A 27,832-nucleotide genomic window follows, 5' to 3' on the forward strand; every position below is an offset into this window, starting at 1 on the left:
TAGCAACCACAAGCCAACAGCAGACTTGAAGGGACCACGGCAGCCGTTGAATCGTGTTTTGGACAACCGACCGAGTATATTTTATTCGTAATTTAGGCATTTTACACTTTCTTCTGCCAACGTTGTGATAATCATTTACCCAAACACAGAGTTTTACTTTACTCGAATAAGTATTAAACTAGTGGCTAATAATGGGCAGAAAACTATTATAACTGCAAATATAGCCCTTTAACATAGAAAAGATGTTCGATGAAGTATCAATAAAATAGATTAAATGAGTGAAACATAATGAACTTGAACAGAATGAATACACATAGAGTATGAAACCAAAGGAGAAAAAAGTGCAGATGTGAAAAATATGAAAAGTGTGAAAATCTGACAGCATAACATTCAAACTATCAAAATATGATATAAAGTAAATGACAAACGAACGATATATCTTGCAAATCTTTTCGATTTTTTTTGCTGATCTGGGAACGCATATGCCCCTGAGTTACGGTGAAATGTATCTTCCTTTTTTTCTCAAACATTGATCCCAGATCAGTACTTGCCCCGTTGGTCCTTATTGGACAGCTGCGGTTATAGCTTGCAGTCACATGACTGTCTCGCGCACGCCTCCTTGTTTGATTGTATCTCCGTATGTGAAGCAGATGACGCACTGAGGCTCAGTGTATGAAGATGGCCCCCTTTCCGGACGAAGTGGATGTTTTTACTGGTCCACATTGGCGCATGAAGCAGCTGGTGGGCCTATACTGCGAAAAGGTAGGTTTAAATAAATATCGGTCGTTAATTTGGAGTGTGACAAAGGAATATATGGCGGTGTATGGCCAACGAACGAGTGAACGCCTGCTAGCACGCTAGCTACCTAGTGTCTGTAGCACGTAGGATTGACTCAGCCGAGGCGAATGAACTAATGGATGATTGTCTCACGACTAAGTTACATTGGGAGCGTTTGGTAGCTCGTTGTAGGGACTAATGGGCATGAAGTTGGCGTTACATCTATACATTTACATAACAAGTGCTTTTAATCATGTGTCTTGTTGCTCTTAGTAAACTTCCAATAATCATCCTCTACCCAGCTAAGACTTGCTAACAGGCTTAGTTAGCTAACGTTAGCTTAAGTATTGTACAAGTTAGCTTGTTATGCAACATGCTTTAAGTATCACAACGCAATTTCAAATGTTCCCTGAAACTCTGATAACATTGGAAATTTCCAGACTGCCTGTTAAATTTTCAGCACCTGTAAGATAAGCTCCTTTAGCGACAGTAGCTAATGCACTGTGGGCGTGTAAAGGTAAACTACGTATATCATATACTGCTGTAATGTTAGCAATTGTGTCCTTTTGGGTTACAAATAGAGCTAACGATTATTCTGATCAAATGGTACCAGCAGAAGTCCGACTGAATATCTCATAGATATCAGTATAAACACAAATGACGTTACATTTGAATCATAAATTAGTGTTTCTCTTGTTTTCCACAGCTGTCAAAAACCAACTTCTCCAACAACAATGATTTCCGCTCATTTCTTCAGTCACTGTGCGCCACCTTTAAGGAGTTCAAGATGCATGAACAAATCGAGAATGAGTACATTATCGGCCTGTTGCAACAGCGCTGCTGCACTGTGTACAATGTGCACTCCGACAACAAACTCTCAGAGATGTTGTCCCTCTTCGAAAAGGGGTTGCACAGTGTTAAGGTAAATATGCGTCGATGCCTTTAGGAACAGTTTATTGGCATGCCGTGGCTCTGCATTCCGCTGGCCGCACATTTTTTTCCACATTTTGGCTCAGCCGAGGGTTCTGCAGGCGACAGCTGATACCTGATGCTCACTGGTGGGGTAACAGTCTGTCATTAGAGTAACTATTATGTTAGCCACACAAAGATTGCAGTACCAACAACATCAGAAATTGCTTTTATTATTATTATTATTATTATTATTATTATTATTATTATTATTAACTTTTCATGTACACGTGTCAATTGTAAAGATGTGTTTTTATTATGTAAGTCTTTTGAAAAGCCTAGGTGCAGAAAGAAGTGGGCTGAATTGTGTAATTTCAGCCCACAGGGTTGTTTTTGTGATATTGTTCTCTCTCAGACTATGGGCAAACCCAAAAATGAGCTTTCCAGAATTATGCAATTGTTTAAATCTTAACTTCCGCTCTGCAGTCAGTTTGTAAAACAGAAATGAACGTTCTGTTGCTTTGGATTAAGGTCTTGCACTCTGTCCAGGGGTAAAGATGTGCACTTTGAGACAAAAGTGCTGAGATATTTTTATTTATTTTTGTTTTTTTAGTGTTTGAGTACTTTATTTTGAAACTAGGTTCAAACTAGGCTCTAAATAAGTCTAATTACTTTAGAAAAACAGGCGACTGCACATTTGGTAATTCAGCTATGAAAAGACTGGACTGCTAGATGTCGTAGATGGGATTGTAAAGAGTTCACAACTGCCATGTTTTTTAAGGGATTCCATGAATTAATAATATTTATGTGTTTTTAGAGTGAATATGAGCAGCTTAACTATGCCCAGCAGCTGAAGGAGAGACTGGAAGCTTTCACGCAAGACTTTCTGCCACATATGAAGGAAGAAGAAGAGGTATACGATGTTCAAATTTCTATTTATTGGCTATATATATATCTATCAATTTCCCAAAGAATGGGTAAGACTAAATTCTGCTCATAAACAACTAAGGCAAAAGCATAAAACATGAGGAGATGTACTTAAAATGTGTTTGTTCATGCCCCGGTGAATTGCACCGTAAGCTGTTTATAAACTAAGGAGATTCATTGCAGGTGTTTCAGCCTATGCTCATGCAGTACTTCACCTATGAGGAACTCAAGGACATCAAGAAACAGGTGATTGCACAACACTGCAGCCAACAGCAATGGGACTGTGCCGCCGAGGTGCTGAAGGGTTTCAGTCTGTGGAGCCAGGCCGAGGAGCTGCAGAAAGCCTTTAAATATGCCGATCACGAGAAGACAGACTATGGTTAGTGAGTATATTCCTGAAAGTTCAAACAATTTTAATGCGAACAAGCCAAAAGGCGTAAGTAATTTTGAAGAAATGCTTCGTGTTGCACATAACCTGAAGCAAGGGTATTACAAATGCAGGCCTTGAGGAGAGAACTATCACCAGTATTCATTACCACGGCTGTGCCAAGTTGAGATCAAGTATTCAATATACTGGCAGCAGCCAGTACTTTAACTAGTTCTTCCAGTATGTCTGTGTACAGCAGGCCTCTGAGAGAAATGCCACGGGTCTGTACACTTTTCAAATGTGGGCACACAGAAACCTTCGTACAAAAGTGTCGTGGCAGTGAAAATTAACAATTTAATTTTCAATTTAGTGACAATGCCAGATGTTTCAGTGCCGTCCGGTTAGTCAAAAATAAGATATTTGAAGCCCAACAATATCGTTTGTCATTCCCAGTCCAGTAGATGTTTTTCACAGCAGACATTTTAACTCGTCAGAGAAAAGCATTGGTTTTGCAAATGACATTAAAAATGGCTCCGTCCTGTTCAAGTGTCCCAGTAACTCATGACATGTGACAGTGAGTCAGCATGCACAATAGCGGGACCTTGAGACCAAGGCGGCTGGTACTCAGCCATCATTCATTTTAGGATTTACAGCTGTTAAATGTCAAATGACTTCAGTGAGAAAAACCTGCCATGTTTAAATATTTGTCATGGCATTTGTAAAATGTGCGTTTCATAATTTTGGCATTTAAGTCACTTACAAGCAAAGCTGTTCTCTCCTCCTCCTCAGAACTGGAAAAGATCGGGGATTCTTCAGCCCACATCTCCCAGCTTCCTACAGAAATCATGCTGAGACTGTTCCACTATTTGGGCCCTGAAGACCTGTGTCGCTGTAGTCAAGTGAGCCGCTCTTGGTCAGAGCTGGCAAAGACTGGTTCTCTGTGGAGGCACCTCTACCCTGTCCGCTGGGCCAGAGGTAGGCTGAAACCAGCTGGTGATTACCTTCAGGAACAAAGTATTGTTTATGTCATTTTACTTGCCAAAAAAAAAAGACCTCATTGCATTAATTTAAGCATGTAGTGATGGTGCACTGCTGATAAGTGTTTTTGTGTCTCTACTGTAGGTGATTACTACAGTGGCCCCCCTGGGGATCTGGACCAGGACCCAGATGACGACTGGGTGAAGAGTCGGCAGAATGAGGGTCGGGCCTATCAGGAGTGGGATGAGGATGCTGATGTTGATGAATCTGGTGAGGTTTTGTCTTAAGAGAAGTGTAAACCTCAGTTCGTGACCAAAACAGAAGCACCTGCTGTGATCACATGATGATTTCAGAAAGAAGCTAACAGAAAGGTTTATATAACCTGGAATGTGCTAATGCTAGTTTCAGCCCCACTGAACCTCACAGTGTCTGCCCTTAAAACACAATGGCCACTATTTTTAATGATCTACAGGTATTTGTTTACGCTGGTCGGCTGTAAAAGAAGGTTGTGTTCTAAAATATTTAGCGGAAGAAGAAGTCAGTCTTCTGTCAGTGGTATCAAAGGTACGGGCGCTGTTGACCCTACTAATATTTGATTTTCATAGTCAAAGCAAAACTAGAGCACGATAATTTCTGACCTGTTATCTTTTTGATAGAGGGTAATAAAAGTATAGTGTTATAAAATGTGAAAGTGTTTGCCCAGGATCCTCATGCAAGGCACTCCACTCACACGCTCCTCTGTCGCCTTTACCTCCTTTATTCACCTTTTAAGAATTGGCACTCTCAAAGGTTGCTCGCTCTTGATCTCTGGCTGCACTCTGGAATAAAGGCAGTAAAACAGGCCTGTAGTGTCGCCGTCGGCCGTGCCTTGTAGTCCATTCTGTGAAGGGGAAGATTAGAATTGGTTGTTTATCTGAACTGAATAAACTGTGTCGTCTTTGTTCTTGTTCTTTGTCTTTTTAGATGTGTCGGGCCACACACCGGGCTCCCTGGCAATTAGCACAGCTCAGCGAGAGAAGAGGCTTCTGAACGGGATCATCCAGAACCTCCTGCCCGCTGTGGGTCCGTCTGTCAAGTCCATCGTTCTGGCGTACAGTTCTACAGTCTCAAGTAAAATGGTATGAAGCACAAAACCTGTATTTTGACACTGCAATCACACAATATGTGATGAGGAAGATCGTGTCACGTCTGCACTGTCATACCTTTGTCCTCTTTTCAGGTACGTCAGATCCTCAGTCTCTGTCCCAACATCAGTCACCTGGACCTGACCCAGACTGATGTTACAGATTTTGCATTTGACAGGTAAATATTAAAAGTCATTACTACCATTAAGTCATTTTTAATTCTACACAGTGGATTAGTTTTAAACTTGCCAACCCTGGATGGTTCTTTTTCACTCATCACTCATCAGACTGTGTTCTTGCTGTCCTCCCTCCTTCAGCTGGTCATCCCTCGGAGCCTGTCTCTCCCTGGAGCACCTGGATTTGTCCGGTTGTGAGAAGATCACTGATCACACCCTGAAGAAACTGTCTGTCGGGCTGGGCGACCTGACGTCATCCACCTGCTTTGACAAACGCTCAGACCGACGGGCCAAGCTCCTCAAAAGTTCTCCACTGCCCATCACGCTCATAGAAGAGAGGAACCTACATGCCGTGGGGCAGAAGCGGCAGGCCATCATTTTCAAGCACGGGACCGGCCGCTGGGGCTCTGCCTGCACCCCCGCGCGGGTGTGGGTGTTGGACTCCTCAGACCTTGCTGATATTGAAGATGCCGCAGAGTGGAGCCGCCGTAACGGGATGCTTCTCCCCGAGGCAGAAAGCTTTGTAGAGACACAGTTTGTGGGAGGCTCGTGCTGTTGCAGGAGCAGCAGGAGGCGCGGGCACAGGACTGGATCAAATGCCTCCTATTTGCATCAGCAGCTCGCCATGTCGGGGGAAATGTTTTGCGGTCACTCCATCTGCTGCACGAGCGACGCGGCCCTCAGGACTTTTACTGGGCCACAGTGCGAGTCGGGCCCCACCAGAAGCAGCGCTGCAGAGTTTCGGACTAAATGCTCCTCATCTGGGGGCCTGCAGTGTGGGGGGCATGAAAACAGGACTGACCAGTCAGAGGCAAAACGCTCACTGAGATTTCTCAGCCTCTCTGGATGTTATCAAGTCACAGATTTGGGCTTGAGGTAAAGATTACGCATCTCTGTTTTTTAAACTAACTAAAAAAAAAAACACTTGTTTCACACTTCAAATAGCAGAATTTTGCATACAAATCTGTGCTTACATGGATTTATTTGAGAGGTTAGTGGCTTCAAAAACCGCTGTGATGCAGTGAGATGATTGAGTCATCTGTGATCAGCTGACAAATACAACGTTTTGTCAGGTTGCGCTGATGCAGTTTCAAAACAGCATTTAGTGGTAAGTGGCAAGCGTAGTTATTTTCAGTGGCAGCTGTAAACAGAGGATGGTGTAATAACATGTGTGGGTGTTGTCATTTGTGCAAACACTCTACTTATCTCCGTAAACTCCTCCTCCCTGCAACCTGTCTTCCTTACGCAGTTTGGGTGTGATCCAGTGCGAGTGGTTTTTCAAATGGCTGAAAAAGAGTAGAAATGCTGATGATCGGAGAAAGAAGCGGTACGTTACATGTGCTGCAGTCAGCAGTGTCGCCTTTATTAGGCTAAGACTGGATTATCGCCGTTCATCCAGACGTTCCCACTGCCGGCGTGTGTGCTGCTGTGGCTGTAATGAGGCGTCGCTGTGTGTTTCAGGGCTCTGTCGCAGCGCGGAGGGCTTCCCGTCCTCGAGCATCTCAACTTGTCCGGCTGCCTCTTCATCACCGAGGTGGGGCTGCAGGAGCTGGTGTCAGCCTGTCCTTCCCTCAATGACGAGCACTTCTATTACTGCGACAACATCAACGGTAACATGTGAAGCTGTCAGGGGTCCTTTTTCCTCTGAAACATACATTTGTACGCTGATGATGCAGTAAGCTGCTTTGGACATGAACTGTGTGTGAATCTGTCGGTGAATGTAAAAGATCTGTTGCAATGTGTGGCAGCTGTAACAAACATTATTAACCCCACCTGCATAGCATGTGTCCTCGTGTAAGTGACAGATGCTACTGAGGTGGAAGGTAAGTAGGCATTACAGTAGAAAGCCAGCATTCACTTTATTTTATTGTTTCTCTTACTTATGTATGTATAATATGATAATGTGTTTTCAAGTATTGCTGTAGACGGCGTACCTGTAAGCTTGTCCAATGGCATGCAGTTCAGCAGATGACCACTGTGTGGTGTTTCTCTGCAGGTCCTCACGCAGACACGGCCAGCGGCTGCCAGAATCTGCAGTGTGGTTTCAGGGCCTGCTGTCGCTCTGGAGAGTGATCCTGCCGAGCAGCCGACTCTCCCAAAATGTCACGTCTCCTTTTTAATCGCACTTTATCCTGGGAATACCAGTTGCTGTATTTTGTGTCACTTAAAAGTGTTTCTGGAACGAAACTGTAATTCTGCTCCCGTTATTTCCACTTCCATCCGTGCTGAATGGAAATAACCTTTTAGAGAAGGAGAAGCTAAAGGGGTGTTATTGGTTTTGAAGTGGCTGAAATTCATTCTGGCTCCTTTTTTTTTTAAGGTTGAAAAATTAAAAAAGAAAAAAAACCTAGGGAAGCTTAAACACCAAGTACTTTGTGTTTTCTGTTAGTTAAACCCAGTTTTTCTCACTAAAACCACGTGAACTGATTTGCAGAAGTCTTCTTCTCCCCTGCTGTGTGTAGTTGATCATTTATAATCAGCATAGTGACTGACAGCTGACTCGTGCATCGCAGTGATGTTTTACCTTTTTTTTTAACCTTAAATAAGTGTTGTCAGAGAATTGATCACTGCCTCCCTTTAGACTGAAGCTGGCTGTTGTGGGCGGCTGTCGTGCTTTTGACGGTTACGGCTCAGATTGATCCACCCGCTGCACATGGAGGACTTCTTCACCCCCATCTGATTCTGATGCTGGTGCAGCCACCATGAAGTTACTGAGACACCAGTAAAGGATGTACATACAGAGGAATTGGTACACGATGCTGCAGTGTAGTCTTAACCATGTTGTCCAACTTTCACATTCACCAAAACAAACCTTTTTCTTTTTCTTTATGCACTCCAGTGTTGGACCAATGTTCATATAAGAGGGATTTTAATACGCCCCGCACGAAAGAGCTTTTAGAGGAGCTGAAAGGGGATTTAGAACAATAACCCTCAGATTGGGAGAAGCCTGCTGTGTGCTCGGTCAGTTTTCAGTAGATTGTGCTCCATCTTTAATCATTCTGCAGCAGGATTTGTTTGCTCGTTCTGAAGTCTTGCATGAGGAGTTCTATTGGAAATACTCGATTCATAAACAGAACAATAAAAGTACCTTGGGGTTAAAAGCCATGCTGTTGGTCATTTTTAATTATTTTGTGAACAATGACGGGAAGTAGAAAAGCTTGCACATGTGATATTTTAGTGTCTCATCGCCCTGAAAAAACAATAGTAAGAAACATGTTTCAAGAGCCCAGTGCACTGAGCTGTCACTACATTATAATCTAACACAATCCAACACAGCCGCTCTGCAGTAAAGCCTAACACTGATGTTGATTTTTAACTCGTCTGTGCTCCCATATATGTCAACATAGATTAATAAAATAATAGAAAGACATTTTAATACTGTCCAGTGCAACAGCTACACAAGCTATGGCCTCAAACGTGGCTTTTGTCTGACAGTCGAGAACAACCGAACATAATAAGGTTAAGAAAGGTGGGATTCACTTCAAAGTTTTAAAACTGGTAACTATTACTAAGATTTACCTTATATATATAAGATATACAATATTGTGCAAAAGTATAGTCTTTAGCTTAAATTAAGCTAAAGCTCATTTTGATGCGCAGTGAGGTGAGTGTCTCTTACATCACGTTCGTGTGAGTGAGGCCAGGTACACCCACACCGACAGGACGTTGTTAGGGTAGGCGTGCACATACACGGCCAGGGCGAACTCCACATTCGATGCCTGAACATTGTGAACTCCGGTGCTGTACACTGCCTCTATGATGGGCCTGATCTCAGAGAACGGCAGATGCAGGGGGAATCCTGAAATCTGAAAAGAAGAAGGCTGTTAGTGTTGATTTACGACAGGGATTTATTAATGTGACGCCACGTGCTCGCTGCCAGCTGAGATCACTGAAATGATGGATTTGAGACTGATGACATCATTCAGTGACTCAGTCCAGTAACTTTTTTCCAGGCACTCCCATTTCTTTTCACTTCTTACCCTGTTGTCTCCCAGCAGGCTCTGCAGCTCGTGGCGGTGCCCCTCGGTCACGTCCCGCCCCCCGCTCAGCTCCAGTTTGGGCAGGAATTGTTTCAGGGTGGTGGTGCAGTAGCGGTTCCAGCGGGTTGGGTGACGAGGTCGCCACTCCATGATCTTCTCCTTCAGGATCTTCTCAATTCTGTGCAGAGTGAGACGGTGAATGTGTGTCATCGAGTGTGGAACGGCAGCCTGACAAATCAGCGTGACTCAGTGTTAACTTGCCTGTCCTGAAGCTCCGCTGCAGCTGCTTTGTCTCCGCGCCAATAAACCAGCTCCTCCGGCTGAAGACAAGGAGATTTAGAAGAAAATATATTAAAAAAAAGGCTGCACATAAAACAGGATTACACTGAGATGATGAGCACTCACTTGGACACTTGACAGGCCAGGATGAGAGAAGGATCGGGAGAAAAACGGCTTCCACAAATTGGCTTTTGTGACGTCAAAACTCATCGTCATTGGTGACGTATACTCTTGAATGTTGAGCCACACCTGAATAAAGATTCAGAGAAGATTAAATAGTCTGCTGGAACATTAAAAATCAAAAGCCACACCATGAACTGGTCATTTCGTGTCGTGTAGTTGCTCGCTCTTCACTCACATTGTCGCCATTAACCAGAGAGCCAACGGTCTGCAGAGGGCAGAAGGTGTCGTACTGTCCGTAGTGCTGACCGCTGCTGGGATTCCAGATCAGGTAGCGGCTCTGCTCGTAAGTCAACACGTAAGCTGTTGGTCCCTAAGAAAGAAAGATCAGATATTTAACAGGGGCGCTGTTGTGACAGATCATCAGACACCTGAAACCTCCGCGGGTTAACAAAGGATTGTTACACACCTCCGGTATGGCAGTGCCAATTATAAGCCAGGCTTTCTTGCCCATAGACAGGAAGTAGTTGCACAACAGTACAGCATGTTCTTCTTCATCTCCTGCGAGGAGGGTGAGGAATTGCTAAAAAGGAAACACAGAGTACATTAACACGGGCATTTCCCTCCTCTTTCTTCTTCTACTTAGGGTTCACTCACATCACAGGTGCTCCACAGGTCACAGGCGCCAGAAAACGAAACCCTGTCTGGCAGAGAGGGGATGAGCGAGACAAATCGAGCAACCAGGACCTAAAGATCGAGTCAGTGCAGTACATCCAATCAGATAAGAAACAATCACCGCTGAAGAAGATGGGAGCACTTTCTGCATTCAGTTGAACAGAGCGACTGACCGTGGCCTCCTGGGGGTTATTGGGGAAGGCGTCCAGTAGCTCCTGCGGGGGTTTAAGAGGTCGAATGTAACGCGTGATGAAGACCGTCTTCCCGTTGAGGTCGATGACGGTGGTGATGCAGGGTCGGTCCGGGTAAGCCCGAGCTGCATCCCTCTCAAACCTCTCTGAAGCCTGCAACAAATGCTCGTCCTCTTGGCTGTCAAACTGCATGAAAAGGTCAAAGGTTAAGGTCAGCGCCGTGCGCATGAATTCATCTACCTTAAGAATAATGCAGTCATGAATGGGTGAATAAAACAGGGAGGCTGTTACCTTCACTTCCTTTATCTAGCACACGCAACAGAGCACAAGCAAATAAGTGACACAAAAGGACGACAAATATTAGTATTAATAAAAAAAATAGATTCTAAAACACTGATGCATAACCACCTACTTCTAAAAGCTCGGTGAGTAATTGCTTCAAAACAAGGGACCTCGTTTCAGTGCAGGATAGCTAGAAGTCAGCTCAAACTTAAGTGACTAACTTCAGTCTCTCATGTGAGCTGTCCCTTGTTCTGGTGCAATATGGCAACACAACCTTTTAAGACAATAAGTGAAACTGAACATGCTTGGTTGGATACTGACATGGAAACATATGAAATGAAGCAGGCGTCAAGACACACGGACTAATACAAACTACAACCCGATTTCAAAGAAGTTAGGATGGTGATGGTGTGTACAAAGTGAATTAAGTGTTCAGCATCTCAGCACTACAGAGCACACAGGATCCATTCTCGAGTTTGCTCTTAAACATACCTTCTCCCTCACAGACTCTCCAGGCACCAGCTGAGGTTCGATGGTGATGAAGAGTGTGATGAATGCTCCCTCACTCAGGTTCCGCAAGTGATCATAACCTCCATTAGTGCCGTGGCTCCGCTCCTTACTGTACCCCAGCAACACTGCTGGTGTATTCACCTTGAACGTTCCGTCGACCTGTCCAATGGAATTAAAGGAAAAAAGATCAGCAGTTCAGGCATTCAGCGTGCTAATGCATGCGTGTTAATAATACACAACAACAAAGAGTCTCACCCTGGACTGAGCATAAATGGTGCTGAAAGGGATCTTGACAGATCCCAACCAGTGCTTCTCCACCTGGGTGTGCACTGATTTCCCTTTGTCTTTTTCACTCTGAGGAGCAAAACGTGTTCAGGTATAAAGCAACTCAAGCGGCGTGTTCTGATGTAAGCACTGAGAGCGGGGCGAGAGAAAGTGAACGTCTTTACTCACCACCCCAGTTTCATAAACCATCTCATCAAATATGTTGATGAAAACTTCATCTTTGACTGACTGCAAGCTGGCAGCGCTGTAGTCACCGTTTGGAGCGCTGCAGGAAGAAGAAGAAGGCGCTTACTTTTTAAGCTTTATCTAACTCTGTGAAGTGCACTTAGCTACAGTATCTGAAGTGAGTTGTATATTTCTATATATATATAGAAGTGTGTAAATAGATACAGCTGCTTTTCGGAATTGGCCACAAGCAGCACCCAGTGGCCATAAAACACTGACAGCAAGTTTGGAATAGCCTGAAGAGCCTTTGAAGTATTTTCCTGGAACCATTTCCAGGATTTTACTTCCCCAACGCTGTCTCCAAAGCAGAACTGTGATGCAGTTAATAAGAGCTGGAAGCAATTTCATAAGTAAACTTCATTCAATATTTCTGATTAAAGGTAGAAATGCATGCAAAGTAAACATTTCTCATGGAAAATCAATCACCTAAATGGAAGCTGCAGCTCCTCGTTCCAGCAGGGGTTCGGTCCCTCAGCGGTGGTTGTTTGAAGCACTGTGCGCTGGAAGGAAACCTCCACGAAGGGCCTCACTTGTACCTGAAACACACCGAAAACAGACATAATGTAGATCACATGCCAGTGAGGATCTCGCTGCCAATCAGCTGGAAGGCAAAGCGCACTGCACCTGGCTGAGGAGCCAATCGCTGTCCTGCATGGCACTCTGAGACGACTGTCCTGGTTTGCTGTAAAGAACAAAACAAAAACCAGTCGACACACAGTTCAACGTTTGTCAGGAGCTTTTTTTAATTCTCATCTATTGTCTCTGACAGCTGGACGCTCACTTGCTCTGCGGCCTGCGGACGGGGATGTCGTAGGCCCGGATGATGCTGACCAGCAGTTTAATGTCTCCATCAGACAGATTCTGAGCCGTCACCTTCTTTCTTTCTTTCCTCTGAGGCTTCAGCGGCCGCTTGGGTTCAGCCAGCTTGAAAAGGTTTATTCCCAGAATCCTGATGGTCACAACGAGCAGCTGTTACCATTCAGCCGACAACCAACAGGGGACTGAAAATAGGTCATTTCAACTGATATCACACTGAATGGAAATTATTTACTGAGAGATCAAATGTCTTTCAGAGTGTGGGATGGACTTGTTACCACCATCAGACAGTCCCTCCAGGTTTAGGCAATTTTATGATCACAATGGTTCAACCCCAACTCCAAAGAAGACGGGACGTTGTGTAAAATATAAATAAAACAGAACGTGATCATTTGTTTGTCCTTTTTGACAGATACAAAATATGAATATATTTAATGTTTTTACCTCATCGGCTTCATTGATTTTTGTAAATATCTGTTTATTCTGAATTTGATGTACGTTTTAGACAAGTTGGGACAGGAGCAACTGAAGACTGGGAAAGATGTGGAATGCTCCAAAAACACCTGTTTGGAATGTTCCACAGGTAAACAGGTTCAGTGGTAACAGGTGAGAGTATCATGATTGGGTATGAAAGGGGCATCCTTGAAAGGCTCAGTCGTTCACAAGCGAGGATGGAGCGAGGTTCACCTCTTTGTGAACACATGATTGGATAAAGTTTGTTTGCAAATGACTGCATTCTGTTTTTATTTACTTTTTATACAGCATCCCAACTTTTCTGGAATCAGGGTTGTAGTTTTGAGGCCATGCTTACCTCAACATTACCTTTTTCATAATGTTGGGACCACTAAGGTGAGAAGGGGATTAGACCGTGTTGCTCATTATGCATCTAGTGTGCTTTACTACTGGAACTATGCAGGATTACACTGCGGCACAGTTGGCGACCAGGAAGAGGATTGCTTCAAGAGTTTGAACAAAGGAAACCTGCCAGCATATTACAGGCAAAACTGTGCAAGTCCCATGGTGCCTTGCAAAGTGTTTAAGTACATGTTGTGAAGCTGTAGTTGTAAATATGATATTGTCATGACATGTAAATCTCATCGCAATATCATAACTGTGTTAAAATATGAACTAGCAAATGATGCTAGACACATTTATAGAACTAGTAACTTTTACAAATCTGCGCAATTTTACAAGAAAAACAATGAAAAATCAACTTAAATTCATCTTAATTTTTGGTGAAATCATCTGCAAAATCCTGGAAGGACTGAATACTACACAATGACTGTACTGGTACTCAGGGTTCAAACTAAATGAAGGAACAGAGACACAGAAAAAGAAAGAAACTCTAAGCACATACCCTGGACCTGCACCACTGTTAAAAATGCACAGCAGAAGAATAACAGAAAAATGGAACAGAACAGATTATAGCATTCACTTTCAATAATGTAAAAAATGTGCAAAGTAACACCCGACAGCGTGACTGCCGTTGACATAAATTATTATGTATAAATCTGCACACATGCTATCAAAGCCTGAAATGAATTTCTGATTTGTTGTCATCGTGTCCATATGTTATGAAACCTCTCTAAGACACAGCCTCGAACGGTTCCAGGGGAGAGTATTACTCAGCCAGGGGAATGTAGTGTTGAGTTCAAGATCAAACAGGCTGAACCAGGCCCAGGCCAAGAAACATACTTACATCAGCCTCTGATTTATATAGTCCCTGTCACTCTCTCTGATAGGTTGATTTGACTGTTGATTCCACTGTGCAAAGTAATCCAACTGATCTAACCTTTCCTTTACAACTTGAGCAGGGAGTTCAGGCACTCTGCAATTTTTCAATGCGTTTTGACAAGAGGAACAAGCGTTAGATATACAGAAATGATAAATTACGATACGTACGAAGTAGCACTTTGTATACATGCCTCAGTGACTATTTTGTGATTGGCCAGAAAGAAATATTACAGTAGCATGCATAACACAAACATGAAAGAAATGCCAGCTGTGAAAGATGGGAGTTAAAAGTGAGTCAGTGACGTCGGAGTTTACCCAATGCTTGGTATTTCCTCTTCTATCACCAAGTCGGACAGAAGGTAGTGATGCCTGGCAAGAATAAATCTGTTGATGGCAGATTCTCGGATCTGTGGGGAAATGCCATGATTATACAACACTTAGCGCTATTAGTGCTAAAGATTATGGTACGACAAACATGTTTCCATCACACGAGCGACTCACCTTCTGAAGCTGTTTGGCCACTAATGCTCTGTGTGAATCCAAATGGTCTTTAGTGTCGATTATTTCTCCTTCTTTCAGTCTCTTCTCATATTCCTGAAGCCGTTTTTAACCAAAATGAAAAAACAAGTAATTAGCTTAATACGGCGGCCATGCGTCCTCATTCTATCCATAATATTCTGCAGCACAGTGAATGTTTGAAGGCTGACCTGGAACACCTTATCAGTGATCTCCCTCTCCAGAGCAGGAACACACTTGTAATTTCTAAACTCTGCGACTTCCTGGTTCCTGAGCCTGAGCAGGCGAAATCTCTTGGACCTGTCCAACTCCTCATCAGTCACAAAGTTGAACTCCTCCTGCAGCTGCTCTAGACGGAAGTACTCTGGAGCCGTTACCTCTCCGCTACTGGCCACCTGGTGAACCACGGGTGCAAAGAAAGACGCCATGTTTACAGTGCAAAAAATAAAAAACGGAAAGTCTCCCGGATGGTTGAGACCAACTCACAAGACCGTATTCTGACACCCACTTTCAGCAGCTGCATGATGGAGGCGTTTTTTGGATCGTTGGGGTCCAGTCGTGACTGCGTGGCCCACTCTCCAATTTTTTTCATGTCATATAGTCCAGATGCACCAATATACGTGACGGCATCAAGACGGCCCAAGCCACTGAAAACAGAGACGGAAAGTGATTAATGCAACTTTATGACCAGTTACCACTGGGTGGTTTGTTACATAGACAAGGTACAAAGTTGAGGGACAAACTAAAACTACAGACTGCACACTCAAAACCAAAGGTGAAGCTTATTTTTGGGTGATATGGCTTTTCATTTGCACACACAAACAGATGCATTCAGGTGCTTGTAGGAAGCTCTGACATCAATGCTTTGTGAATTTGCATGAACAATGAATGAGTCTTGTGATTCATTTATGAGCTTCGTTATCAGAAAACACAAACAAACAAGCAAACATGGGATCTGTTGTGGTACGGCGACATTAATGTGGCTGTTCAGCATTTCCCAGCTGTTGAGCTGCTGTACGCTTTAGCACAGATGACATTTCAGAAACTCCTCCAGCTGCACAGCCTTTGACTCAGAAATGAAGCTAAAAGTTAAACATGACTGACTTCCAGCATTAAACAAGTTTCAAGTCTGAGCAAGTCGCCAAGTTCATATCATGCTGACATAAAACTGAAACCACATGCTGCCTGGAGGGCAGGATAATGCATTTCTGATTATAAACACCTGTGGTATGCTTTGGAGGACGCTCGGCAGTGATATAAATCCTATAGAATATCTAGTTCAAATGCTAAAAAGTGCAAAACCACCAGTACCGTCCTTTAAGTGACATTACCTGTGTATGCCGGCAGGTTGTTGAGACACAGGAGGGGCCATTGGTACATCATCCTCCCCGATCCCCCAAGAGACACAGCACGACAGCTTCCCAGAAGTCAACAGGGTCTGTTTGTTACTGCCATCAGCCTCAAAGGAGAGAGGCACGTCTGACGAGGCGCACAGAGAGGACGAGAGACAGGAAGACAGAGACGGAAACCACTGAAAGGTGCCTGTCCAACAAATGTGAGGCTGCGAATCGCATTCAAACACAGGTGTTATGCCTGGAGTGGGCAGATATCAGTGAGCCACAGCGTTTCAGGTCAAATGAAGACGTTTACCACTTCCTACGCCCTCGTGGTCGAACATCACTCTCTGGTTGCTGCTGAACTCGAATTCCTCCAGCGGGACGTTGCCCGTCACAACGGAGGGTTCTGGCACGGGGACAAACACTTGAGCCAGGAGGGAGCATGACGAGCCAATCTCCTCAAACACCTACTCACAGACAGCACACACAAACACACAGAAATGAGAAACGAATACAGTCCATGCAGTGATCGATCGAGCAGACACGCTCAGTGTTTCTGTACTGCACCTGCAAATTGATGCTCTGGGGACAGTTAACGATCTTGAGGTTGAAAATCTGGCCAAAGTGCACCCTGAAGTCAGTGTTCAGGGAGCGGCTGTCCGTTCGGGAAACTTCTTTGTCATTGTACAGTATCTTGGTGAAGAGAGAGCGCCTGGCGACATCCTCCCTTCGAGCTATTTCAGCCCTGAAATGAGGAATAAACATGATGAAAACAAAACAAGTAAACAACCTGTCAGTGGGTGACTGGATTTATTTTCTATATTCCAACACATTTACTGAAAAACTCTTGAAAGAAGTAGAACTGAAGTTGAAATCTCTTGGCATTCCTTGCTGGTTCTTCCCTGCTGCTCTTACCTGGGGCAGAGTTCACTGGCTGTGATGTTTCCAGATGCAGACAGCTCAGGGATCAAGATGGCCTCTCCCGGTTTCCTGCGTATCCTGGAGGCTTTCTCTCTGACCCGCTGCTCTATGGAGTCAAACTCCGGCTTCTCTGGTGGCTCCGGCTTTGGGGGACCCTCTTCATCGAGCCCTTCTGGTTCGCTCCCCTCCTGGTCTTCGTCTTCTTCTTCTGTGTCATCCTGTGCCTGGCTTTTCTTCCTCTTTTTTTTCTTCTTCTTTTTGGCTTTCTGAACATACGATGTGTGTGTATTCAGACAGTATGTATGTTTCCACACAAGGTACAAGGCTGTCTTGAAACAGACTTTGAACTTTGTTTATGATTCTTCCAGAGAGCTAACGTTATGGCTGAAATGATTCTATTAAACTGATTCTAAGCTAGCTGACTAAGCTAAGCTAAATAAATACTAAATATGTAGGTTCTATAGTCCGACTGATACTGGATTTTTAAGGCTGATACTGACAATCTAAAACGTCAACACATGACATGTGACCAAGACATAGTACATACATAATCCTACTGGCATTTTTTATTATGACATCCTCTATCAGGCTTCACAGTACCGATATATCTGTAGGAAGCTAATATCAGCTGATTTATCAGCAGGTACCTGTTTCCTTCTCCAAAGCTTCCACTCCTCCAGCTGTTTCTTGTACTCCGCCAGCTTCCTCTGGTAGTCCTCCTCGCTCTCTGCCTCCAATTCAATAACCTCTGCCATAATTTCATCTTCATACTCTCGCTCATCTGACACCCGGTCCACGTTCTCTCTGGAGCAAGAAAGTGGAAAACACAGTGCGTTAATGACAAGGGTACAAGAATGTGTAGAGCGGCACACATAATCCAGCAAGTCTTTCTTAGGGGTAGCAGTGAATGTGTATTGTAGAAAAAATTACCAGTAAAGGAAAAGTTCAGGTTTTTTCGAATGGGGTTTATTGAAGTTAGTCCTGCGGCTTATAACAGCTTCAGTTTCACAGCAGAAAGGGATGTTTGACATCAAGGTGAGAATATTATAAACATAGTGTACATTTATATGTATAATTACAGACATGGGCCAATTACCTTCTGAGGTAGAGCTTGTAGGGCGTGTTGGTAAACTTCTGAAAGTCTCTCAGGGCCTTGATCTCCTTCCACACTTTAACTATGTTCTTCAGGAGAGTCCTGTCTTTCTCCTGCTCACTGTCTCGCAGCTGCCGAGTGTTCCTGTGATATCCAGGGGAAAAACACGGTCATGAAGTCACGGTGCTAAAGGGCACCTGGTTCTAGAGTGAGCAGGATCCGGAAGGAACACGATCAGGGTACTCACCTAACCTCCAGACTGTACTCAGATATCCTCTGCTGCATGGCTGGAGTGATGCTCTGCCCGGCATGGATATCAAGCATGTTCCGCAGTGCACTCCTCAATCCATTCAACTACAGCAAACACAAAACACAGCACATATACAGTATAGCCACCATATTTGGTGCATACAAGATGTTTTTTATGCATTCAGCCTCACAGAGGGGCTGCATTACTGCACAAACACAGTCAGCTGATGAAATTAACCTTGTCAGTAAGGTGTCCTGTAAGATTATTGTGCTGCCTGGTGAGGTACTGATCATACAGCTGAGCCAGACGGGCCCCCAGGACGTGTTCGCGACTGAAGAGAGGGTGATGGGAGAAGATCAGCCCAGAGACATCGACATCAAGCTGGTAGTCTCCTTCAGGGTCCGCTGCTCCGGCGATGTACAGATTTGCATACTTGGACTTCAGCGCCTGGCGGATAGAACAACATCATCCATCATGCAGTGTTCTGGAAAATTATAACATAATGAAATCTACTCAGGGCTTGTGTGTCTCTAAGTATGTGTGCAAGCTTTAAGGAGGCATGAAATAGTTGGCAAGATTGATAACATCACCAGGGAGTGCTGCATTTTATCATAAACACTCAACTGAGCTACAATGAATGCTCTGTTTTCCAGATGATCACACATGGCAGCTGTATCTCCAGAATAAAAATAAATACATATGAAGAAAGGAGACCTTTGATGATACTGACCGGAAATCTGCTTGCTTCCCACTCAGACACTCCCAACCAACAGCCCACATCCAAACACTGTTTTGGATCTGTGTCACATGTGTTACATGTTTGTCATATTATGCCTCTATGCTCAGTGACGCCGTTTCGAAATCTGAGATTAATGAATTTAGAAGTGTGAACAAAGCCTAGAGTTAGCTGAAGATGGACCATGCAATCTGCTTGCTCACATAATTTGTCGCAGAGATGTAACATACACATCTAACCATTACTTACCACTACGTGCAGAATCCAACGTTTACTTAAAACTAATAATCCAAAGACAGAACAAGATGACTGTAGCTTCTCCAAAGATGGACTTAAAGGGACCGTCCCAATACCCAAACACTCCTGTGAGGTATTTTCTATTTTCTACTTTCTACTGTCACATGTTTGGTGAGTGTCAGATATTGAAGGCAATATTATTTTTATCAGACCCCACAAGAGGAGATTGTTATATTATGTGATAACCGTCTGAGGAGGTTTGCCACAAATTTGAACACAGAATCCGACATGTCAAAAATTTTTTACTACCTGCGTTGTGTGAATGTACACTTTAGTTCTCCAGTGTGACGCATTGTGACAGACGGCAGGTTTAAACCCTTCTTTCTTGTTTCGATCCTATTTCAGTTCCAGCTCCTCTTCAAAAGCTAATTCCACGGTGCCAACAATGCCCAGCTGGAGGTTTGATGTAGCTGTATATTGTCTGAAGAGATTATATCACAGATGTGCCAGCCTCCACCTCTGCTCTATTCCCTGATAACAGATGCTTCCCCCTCCCTGCTCCTTTGTACCAAATGCCAAACTGCCCTTTTGCTTTAAAAAAAAAAATGGCACTCAAGTCTGAGGGAGCCACAACACGCTCAGTGTATGAATGTCTACGGCGCCTCAGATGTGGCAAATGAATGGAGTGATCGAAGTGGGAGTCACAGCGGGCGTGTGTCTGACCTTCCTGTACACAGTTTGCAGCGCAGGGTCCAGGTCCTCCTCCATCTGGAAGAGAGGGGGTCTCGTGGATGATTCTTTTATGGGGTCAGGCAGAGCCATGATCCGGCCATCATCTCCAAACCACTTCTTGCCCTTCATAAAAAAAAAAAAAAGAGATATACTTTCAAGAATTCCCAAATGAAGCCAGTGACACAGTCAAGCTGCCTGATGTGTCGGTTGAGATTACCTCCTCCGTTTTCAAAATGCGGTTCTCCAGAATGTTCTCGTTGGTCAGGGATACAGGAGGCCTCTCCCCTACATACAGACCCTCGTCCTCCAGATAACGAGGCTTCATGTTTTCAGGCAGTTTTACGGAGGTTGGGACTGTGACAACAATACATACCTTTTTTTAAGGATAGTTCATATTCTGGACAGAACATTAATACTGACATCACAGTGTCTGAAAGCTGTGCATGTGAATCAGGCGGTTTTGTAGATTACAGAATACCTGTTCGAAAACTTGGCGTGAAGAGAAGTTCACTTTCTTGCTGAATAAGTTTCCTGTACCCAACATACTCTGCCTTCCTCACTTCCAGGTAGTCCTGGGACGACTGCTGAGTGACAAACAAATCCTCCTCTTCATCTTGCACTAGTGGAGCTTCTTCCCTCTACGGCGGGGTGAAGAATATGAGGCGTTTGGAATCTACTCAGACCAGGTGGAAATGATCACAGTACACACTGAGAATTTATTTTCTCTTACCTGATCTTCATTTTCATCTTGATTATCTTCTTCTACTTCATCATCTTCTTGCTCTTCAGCATCTTCTCCCCCTCCTTCTTCATCTGCGTCCTCCTCAGCTGCTTTATTCTGTTTCTGTCTTTTCCTGCTAATCTTCTCAGTCCCATCTTTTGGATCTGGCTCAAAGTTGAATGTAAAGAAGTTGTACGCCTCCTCAGCAGTCGGTAGGCCTTTTTCTGCCTGTATTTACAAAGAATAAACAAGTAAATACAACACAAATCATTTCCTCTTAAAATGATTGCAGTCTTGTTTACAGCCTTACTCGTCTTACAGCATCTCGGAACTTGACCCCGGTGCTGGGGGCCAGAGGGGCATCATGTCTTCCAGCTCTGACTGGATCAACCTGTAAAACACTGGGGGTTAAACCTCCACTGCTGAATTTGGTTACATGGTTCAAAGTCCCTAATAAGCCACAGTTGAGGTAGATACTCACCTCTCTGTCAAACCTTGTTACAGTGTCTCTGTCTCTGAGGCTCTGTAGGCGGCTGGGTGGCTCCAGAGAGGCCTCCTGCTGTTGAAGGCTCTCACCTTTAGACTGGAACACAAGAGGCCATACTTCAGCACTAATTTGCAAAAACAAATTTTTGCAAAACAGGTGGTTTTGGAATGGGATCTCTTTCATAAATGTATTCAAACACAAGCTAGTTTGTGAAAAGCTGGGTTTACTCTGGCTGCTTTTAATTTCTCCTCCAAGCGGCGCGTCACAAAGTCGTCTAAATGCTGAGAGCCAGGAGAATGCTGACTTCTTGAGGAGAGACCTAGAAGACAAAGCACATCATGAGGCAAATTACAAATTTTTGCACTGAGAGTTTTGTTGAACAGTATTTGCTGATTTAAATCAGAATTTTCTTATTTTTAGCATTATTTAACTTGGGCATAGTTAAAAATAAATGGCTGTATTTTGAGAACTTAAGATCATTTTGTTAAGTAAATACACCAAAAACATCTTTATATGCTGCAAAGCAAAGGCTCATACAGTATTGTTTTGGTACGGGTGATTTTAAATGACGAATGACAGAACAGCCAAAAAGCATGACAGTAGAGAGGCAAGTTTAAAGAGGACATGGACACAAACCTCTTAGAGAACCAGTCGGAGGTCTTGACAAAGGCACAGGGTCAGCTGCCTTGTCAGCTGATCCCTCATCTTCACTGCGGTGCTGAATGGTGGAGATCTCCTCCACGGCATCATCATCATGGTACTCCTGAGCTGAGGACCGTTCAAGCAGCTGATGGATGCCAAGAGGCCGAATTATGAGTACATATACCGTTAGACATTTTAAGTGGGTACTATGAAACAGTTATTAATGGCATTACAGAATGAGAGCTGAGGGTGAAAGAGGAAGATGTACCCTTTTCTTCTGCCTCTCTCTCTGAGCCCTTAACGTGCGTTTCAGTGTCTCTCCTGGGTCTTCCTCACTGCTTTGAGGTTCCTGGCGTAACAAAGGAATCCAGTTCAGACAAACAGCAACAGCCAGGCCGTACATGTAAACTACTACTACTGTTTAAACTGCTATTTAGCACAGCTGGTTCATTGGCAAAGGGAAGAGAGGAGTTTGTTGTCGAGCAGGCAGCAGCACACAGGAGGGCAACTACAGCCTACAGGCGAAGCTACACAACACACACCAACCTTCATTGCAGTCTGAAGTTTCCCCTTTCTCGTTTTGGTGGACGGAACCAGAGCCTGTCGAGTATAATTAGATCAACTAAAGCGTTAGCAGCTCTTTTCTCCGTGTTCCTGTGTGTTTCTGACTCTGCGTGTGTATGAAATGAGCCGCCCCTCCATGTCATGTTGAGTCTTGTCAAGCGGTGCTCTAGTTCAGTTTGCACTGGATGAATGAACTCAATGGGACTACTGTCCGTCCACAGGAACAACAGAATATATGTTTATCAGCAATAACAGGAATTAAGGATATAACTTTTCTGACTTTACCTGAATGTCGTCCTCATGTTTATTCTTTACCAACGTTTCTTGCAGAGCACGGCGTTTCTTTCGCAGTTTTTCTCGAATGTCACTAGAACAGATGCAGAGGTAGCCATCGAGCTAACGTTAGCTTACGTATGTGGCAGACGTATAGCTAGCTAGCTGACCACATTAAAGTGGTCAATAGCAGAAACCAAGACGGGAACAAGTAACGTTAACGGTTAGTTACCTCGGGGAGGCCAGGGTGGCGATGATAGTTGTTTTTCCAGTAACTTAACGATAGCTAATTCATGCAGAAAGCGAGCTGTATATGCCCACTGTTGTTGCGGTCTACTCTCTATTATAACCAGATAACTTACTCTTACAATGTATGTATCCCTGTGCTCGTATCACTTGCAGCACAGTTTGTAACGTTATTTTTCCGAGCAAGATATTCTTTCTCAATACTCAGCAAACAAGCACCGTTACCGCTGCCTAGTAACGAGATAAACTACTTCTCGACCTACCTTGAAAATCAGCGCCGATTCATCCAAACTTGGTCAGTTTTGGAATTTCATTCGTGCCACGGACTGTCAATCAATTGCGTAAGTTCCGTATTGTACCGCCCACTACGGAGTCCGAAAAGTCACTAAAGCGCAAAGCGGGAATTCTCCCCTCTAGCTGTTGATTTTTGGCACTACTGCCAATGAAAACATTACGGCTGCCTCGTTTGGAAGTTTCATAACATGTTTTGCAGTGTCTTTGTCTCACACATGCTTCAGGTTTGCCATTTCGTAAAGAATAACAGCCAAATCAAGCTGTACCTGTCAACAATGTTTATTTTAAGTTATTCTCGATCCAACTTGCACTCAGAACAAATAAATCAGAATTTTTGTCAAGATTTATTAAATAATATATTTTCAAATCAGTAGGTGAGTCCCAATAGTAATAATATAACTAGCAGTACAAACATTTGTATAAAAATATAGTCTGACCATAGCATATGTGTAATAATAAAACAACAGTGACTAGCAGTTCTGTTTTATGTTTTCCAGATTCTACGCATAGTCCTCAGCCAGAGCGTCAAAATAGTTTGTGTCTGCATAGAGAAGAAAGCCAGAGAACAAGCTGTCAGCCCAGCCCGGGTCTGCAAATAAACCATTCTGGTCGTTGAAGAAGATCTCCAGCCACACCTCATCCTCAGGGTTCAGGTACATCACAGTGGACCCAGATGCTACGTCGTGGTTCCCCGTGTTGGCATCAAAAGTTTTGATGCGATACTGACCGTTCTGCACCAGACCAATGGCCAGGTGTTTGTTGGCCAGTGTAATGTCATAGGAGAAATAATAAATGCCTGGGTATGCGCAGATGAACTTGCCCGTCTGTGGGTTGTAGTGCCCACCTTCATTGAACAGGACCTTGTTGAACTTGATGGGGATTTTCTCTGCAGGGTAGCTGCTGGTGATTCCCACAGAGAAGGCAGACTTAGGCAGCAGGCTGCCACACTTGCAGATTCCTGCACTTCCACTTGGCCCTCTTTCGCCCTTGTCCCCTTTCTCCCCGTCGCGGCCTGGAGGACCGACTAGGCCTCCATCTCCGTTCTCCCCCGTAGGCCCTCGTTTCCCCGCGGGGCCACGGTCACCTCGGCTTCCAATCTTACCTGTTGGGCCAACTCTGCCCTTTAACCCTGAAACAGAAGAATCACGCTGGCATCATCACTTCTGCACACTCACAGACTGTTTTTTTGGTAAATTCTGCCATATGGATCAGTTTCTGCTGCAGTTGTTGAACCTGACTATTAAAGGAGCCATCAATGGAAACACAAAACTCCACCTCATGTCACGGATTAAGTCACCCCGGGAACGCAGCCACCTCGACATTTGACCGGCACAGTTTTGACTTGACTCATCCAAACTATTTTATATCCAGTTGACTACATCCGCACGGTAAATACCCCGGAGCAAAGGATCACTGTGAATCACATGCTGTATGTTTGTGGAAGAACATTGGTCTATTCTGATCTGAATACGTGATTCATGTTCAGACAAAGGTGTGTGTCTGAATTCCTGTTTCCACACATAATGGAAAACACAGGTGTGTGACGTTTATTTATTGTTGGCAGATTTATTCAGGCTGCACAGGCGATATCAGTGGATCTGCTGGACGAAACGAGCAGACGCAATCCTTCTAAATATTTTTGTAACTTTGTGGCAGCTTTATCGACATGAATTTTTTACCACCTGAATAATCTAAATAAAGAAAAGGAATCTTTACCAAGCTGTGAACATCCATGATAAGTCGTTTGTATCGTATAAACAACAACTTTGAGACGCTGAGAACGAATCTCAGACTGTTCGTTTATGACCATGAAAAGACATATCTCTGTTAAAATAATCAAATATTCTAAATTCAAGCTTCTCTTGCTCGCTTTCTTTTAAAATCATACTTTCAATCATACATTTACAGCTTTATTAGCTAGTTAGACGGGCGCTGACAGGAAATGACACGCAACGAAGGTCACAAGCTGGTGCATAGTTTTTCTGATGCGTCGTTTCATAAAAATCCTAATAAAGTCTCTGAGTTTTTCTGTGGAGCTCATCAGTTCACCTTCTTTACACCAGCTGTGAAGTAAAGACGCTTTTCTGTTGCACAGAGTGGTGGTGTTTATTTATCTGCACACATGAACTGATGCTGTATCTGTTTATGTTTCGTCATATACCTGTGTCTCCCTTTTCTCCCTTTTCACCCTTCCTGCCATCTCTGCCATCTCTTCCCGGGATACCCACATTCCCATCTGCTCCCGGGGGCCCGCTGGGACCAGGTTTGCCAGGCAGGCCCGGTGACCCGGGGACGCTGCAGATCAGACGCGGTGCTCCTTTCAGTTTGGCCTCAAACAGCTGTCCAAAGACACAGTGGCACAGACAGACTACTCCCATCAACGTCCACATCTTCAAATCTGTAAATGCAAACAGTTTTTAGAGAACTTTACTAACACCTGACATGCTTCTAGGAACATCTCTGATGAAGATATAGAACTAAATAGACTTATGTTTGCACATATTTAGAGCAGAAGGAAGATAAACCTGGACATTAGACAGAATGAGCGCGTTGTGGGACCAGACTCTTAAACAGGTTATGAGCAGAAAGGGGAGCCTGGTATCAGTTGTCACAATGCTGTAAAACACTTATAGCGGTGTTGTCATGGGTGCAGACAGCAGGAAAGCATATCAGTGAATCTAATTTTCGATGAAATACAGCATGAGGCCAGATGTGACTCTTGTAATGAGAAGCAATAGCGGCTTGACTCTGTCTCACACACCGATGTTCTCATCCAGCACAGAATTGCATGTGAGACCTCAAACGAAACCTTTGTCTCTGTTCCAAGTCTCCTTTTTTTGCCAAAACATTCCCAAGTTATGACATAACATCCAGCACAATTTCTGTCAGGGGAACCTAATCATGAAGCAATGGCACTTGAGCAGGCAGAAACATTATACATTTACGTTAGAGAGAGAGAAAGCCAGCGACGCGATCTCATCAGGAATAACCGTACCTCACTGGCAGAAAATAACCATCTGCTCAAAAGTAATAAAAATGGTGGAAATCTACCAGTGGTGAATGAGGACTATACATGTAAATCCTCTCTGGCATCCTCTCAGAACATTCCATAATAAAACCATCTGTGGGAGCTTCCCACCGAGACTTACTCTACAAGAGAATCTTCAGGGAGTTTGAGCAAATGAACAAAAAAGATTAACGTAAAGATTTGATCCTTGTTCTTTGCATATCTGCCCAAGTGGGTGTGAGAATGTGAGCTTTGCATCTGCTGCTTGGCCCGGCTGTCTCAGATCAGTGGGGGCGTCGGAACATGTGTGTCAGGTTTGCAGAGAGGGATCATCCCCTCGTCAGTCTTTAAAAAGAAGTGTGACTCTTCATTGCAACATGTTTCCCTTGGCATTACGCACTCGCTTTGTCTGTCAGTGGGAGATGCCAGCACGTCAGGAGAATTATGTGTGTACGACATGAGAAAACAGTGATATAAACAGGAAGTACACACACACACACACATATACACACACACACACACACACACACACACACACACACACACACACACACACACAGCCGTTCCATGTTGTTAGTGTAGCATGTTTTTGATTTTGAGGGTAATGAACTGGTCACAGAGCCAGTGTGAGGTCCTGTGAGAGAGAAACCCCGCCCGCCAATTCCGCTCTGCAGCAATGATGTCAGCATTAGTAAAATGGCTATTATTAAGAAAAATGGCCCTCTTTTTTACACACACATGCCTATGTGTATGTGCATGTGCACGGGAAGATAAAGCAAATGCATGCAATAAACGCACTCGCGCACATCATTCAGTTACGAGCTACTTTTCTGAAAAAGGAAAAGAAAACTGGCATTAATTCCAAAAAACAGCTGCTTTTAAAACTCTGAATGCAGTTATTTTTTAACAATGGGACGCCACTGAAAAACTCATGGATGTCACTGCGCTCCTCTCCTGGTGAACAGGTGGAGCATTAAAGTTAATGAAAATGTCTGAGCCCGCTTTGAGCAGAGGCAGCTCCTGTGATGGCCTTTAGGTGTCTGTAATTGATGTCAGACACAAACATGCCAGGGGCACTTTACAGTTCATGTGAAAAGGTTGAAAAAGAGCAGCAAAGACATCTAACCTCTTTAAGGGAGAGCATCCACCATGTGCCGTACATGCTTATATATTACACAGCTTCAAAGCTACACATGCATACATGAGGGTACAACTGTGCACAAACACTGACACACAGAGGGGCATCTGCAAAGTCACTCAGCAAGCTCTACTGAAGTCTTACAGTGCTTCCATCGTGTTTGTTAATATTGTGAATGAGAGCTGTTCTGTGAGAGTCCACTAACAGCACTGACATGTATGTGACCCATGTTCTTACCCCACAGGTAGTAGCCGTTCATCTCCAGAGATGATCAAAATTCTCC

General features: G+C 44.0%; 3 protein-coding genes across 10 annotated transcripts; 1 reads left to right on the plus strand and 2 right to left on the minus strand.

Moving 5' to 3' along the window:
- The first annotated feature begins 626 nt into the window (after positions 1 to 626).
- Positions 627 to 8,364, plus strand: fbxl5 (F-box and leucine-rich repeat protein 5). The gene is made up of 11 exons (XM_076726478.1): positions 627 to 762; positions 1,484 to 1,699; positions 2,504 to 2,599; positions 2,797 to 2,992; positions 3,770 to 3,955; positions 4,103 to 4,228; positions 4,922 to 5,076; positions 5,178 to 5,260; positions 5,400 to 6,134; positions 6,720 to 6,868; positions 7,255 to 8,364. Exons 1-11 carry the CDS (start codon positions 673 to 675, stop codon positions 7,329 to 7,331), a joined length of 2,109 nt encoding a protein of 702 aa, XP_076582593.1. The 5' UTR covers positions 627 to 672; the 3' UTR covers positions 7,332 to 8,364.
- On the minus strand, positions 8,348 to 23,366 carry cc2d2a (coiled-coil and C2 domain containing 2A). 8 transcript variants are annotated; one of them, XM_076726474.1, is made up of 40 exons: positions 23,097 to 23,364; positions 22,877 to 22,958; positions 22,574 to 22,627; positions 22,296 to 22,376; positions 22,022 to 22,172; positions 21,613 to 21,704; positions 21,380 to 21,481; positions 21,209 to 21,289; positions 20,908 to 21,126; positions 20,656 to 20,815; positions 20,395 to 20,531; positions 20,169 to 20,300; positions 18,710 to 18,919; positions 18,470 to 18,576; positions 18,226 to 18,366; positions 17,777 to 17,933; positions 17,124 to 17,395; positions 16,776 to 16,953; positions 16,522 to 16,675; positions 16,203 to 16,350; positions 15,380 to 15,518; positions 15,063 to 15,266; positions 14,857 to 14,949; positions 14,671 to 14,762; positions 13,979 to 13,993; positions 12,587 to 12,754; positions 12,430 to 12,487; positions 12,232 to 12,341; positions 11,749 to 11,845; positions 11,551 to 11,649; positions 11,278 to 11,454; positions 10,795 to 10,809; positions 10,486 to 10,689; positions 10,295 to 10,384; positions 10,107 to 10,220; positions 9,876 to 10,010; positions 9,644 to 9,766; positions 9,500 to 9,558; positions 9,239 to 9,416; positions 8,348 to 9,064 (listed from the first exon to the last, which is right to left on the minus strand). In XM_076726474.1, exons 3-40 carry the CDS (start codon positions 22,577 to 22,579, stop codon positions 8,879 to 8,881), a joined length of 4,884 nt encoding a protein of 1,627 aa, XP_076582589.1. In that variant the 5' UTR covers positions 22,580 to 22,627; positions 22,877 to 22,958; positions 23,097 to 23,364; the 3' UTR covers positions 8,348 to 8,878. The 8 variants fall into 8 exon arrangements, with proteins under 8 accessions (XP_076582589.1, XP_076582590.1, XP_076582592.1 ...); XM_076726475.1 differs by having other exon boundaries at positions 21,218 to 21,289; positions 23,097 to 23,214; XM_076726477.1 differs by lacking the exon at positions 22,574 to 22,627 and having other exon boundaries at positions 21,218 to 21,289; positions 23,097 to 23,366.
- A 522-nt stretch (positions 23,367 to 23,888) lies between these two features.
- On the minus strand, positions 23,889 to 27,808 carry c1qtnf7 (C1q and TNF related 7). Its single transcript, XM_076726990.1, has 3 exons — positions 27,787 to 27,808; positions 25,566 to 25,802; positions 23,889 to 24,533 (listed from the first exon to the last, which is right to left on the minus strand). The coding sequence occupies exons 1-3, from the start codon at positions 27,806 to 27,808 to the stop codon at positions 23,905 to 23,907; spliced, it is 888 nt and encodes a 295-aa protein (XP_076583105.1). The 3' UTR covers positions 23,889 to 23,904.
- Positions 27,809 to 27,832: the final 24 nt, after the last annotated feature.

This window comes from Chaetodon auriga, chromosome 3, assembly GCF_051107435.1.
Source record: "Chaetodon auriga isolate fChaAug3 chromosome 3, fChaAug3.hap1, whole genome shotgun sequence".
NCBI lineage: Eukaryota > Metazoa > Chordata > Actinopteri > Chaetodontiformes > Chaetodontidae > Chaetodon > Chaetodon auriga.

What these genes read in the sequence shown, in the direction of transcription:
- fbxl5 (XM_076726478.1), top strand. Translation starts at nt 673, where the DNA reads ATGAAGATGGCCCCCTTTCCGGACGAAGTGGATGTTTTTACTGGTCCA. An exon ending in CTACAGTCTCAAGTAAAATG is followed by an intron (nt 5,077 to 5,177) that starts GTATGAAGCACA and finishes TCCTCTTTTCAG; the next exon opens with GTACGTCAGATCCTCAGTCT. An exon ending in GTCACAGATTTGGGCTTGAG is followed by an intron (nt 6,135 to 6,719) that starts GTAAAGATTACG and finishes TGTGTGTTTCAG; the next exon opens with GGCTCTGTCGCAGCGCGGAG.
- cc2d2a (XM_076726470.1), bottom strand. Translation starts at nt 22,430, where the DNA reads ATGTACGGCCTGGCTGTTGCTGTTTGTCTGAACTGGATTCCTTTGTTA. An exon ending in CCATTTATGCTCAGTCCAGG is followed by an intron (nt 11,455 to 11,550) that starts GTGAGACTCTTT and finishes TCCATTGGACAG; the next exon opens with GTCGACGGAACGTTCAAGGT. An exon ending in TTGGCACTGCCATACCGGAG is followed by an intron (nt 10,011 to 10,106) that starts GTGTGTAACAAT and finishes TTTCTTTCTTAG; the next exon opens with GGACCAACAGCTTACGTGTT.
- c1qtnf7 (XM_076726990.1), bottom strand. Translation starts at nt 27,808, where the DNA reads ATGAACGGCTACTACCTGTGGG. An exon ending in GAACGGCTACTACCTGTGGG is followed by an intron (nt 25,803 to 27,786) that starts GTAAGAACATGG and finishes TTGCATTTACAG; the next exon opens with ATTTGAAGATGTGGACGTTG. An exon ending in GGGAGAAAAGGGAGACACAG is followed by an intron (nt 24,534 to 25,565) that starts GTATATGACGAA and finishes CTTCTGTTTCAG; the next exon opens with GGTTAAAGGGCAGAGTTGGC.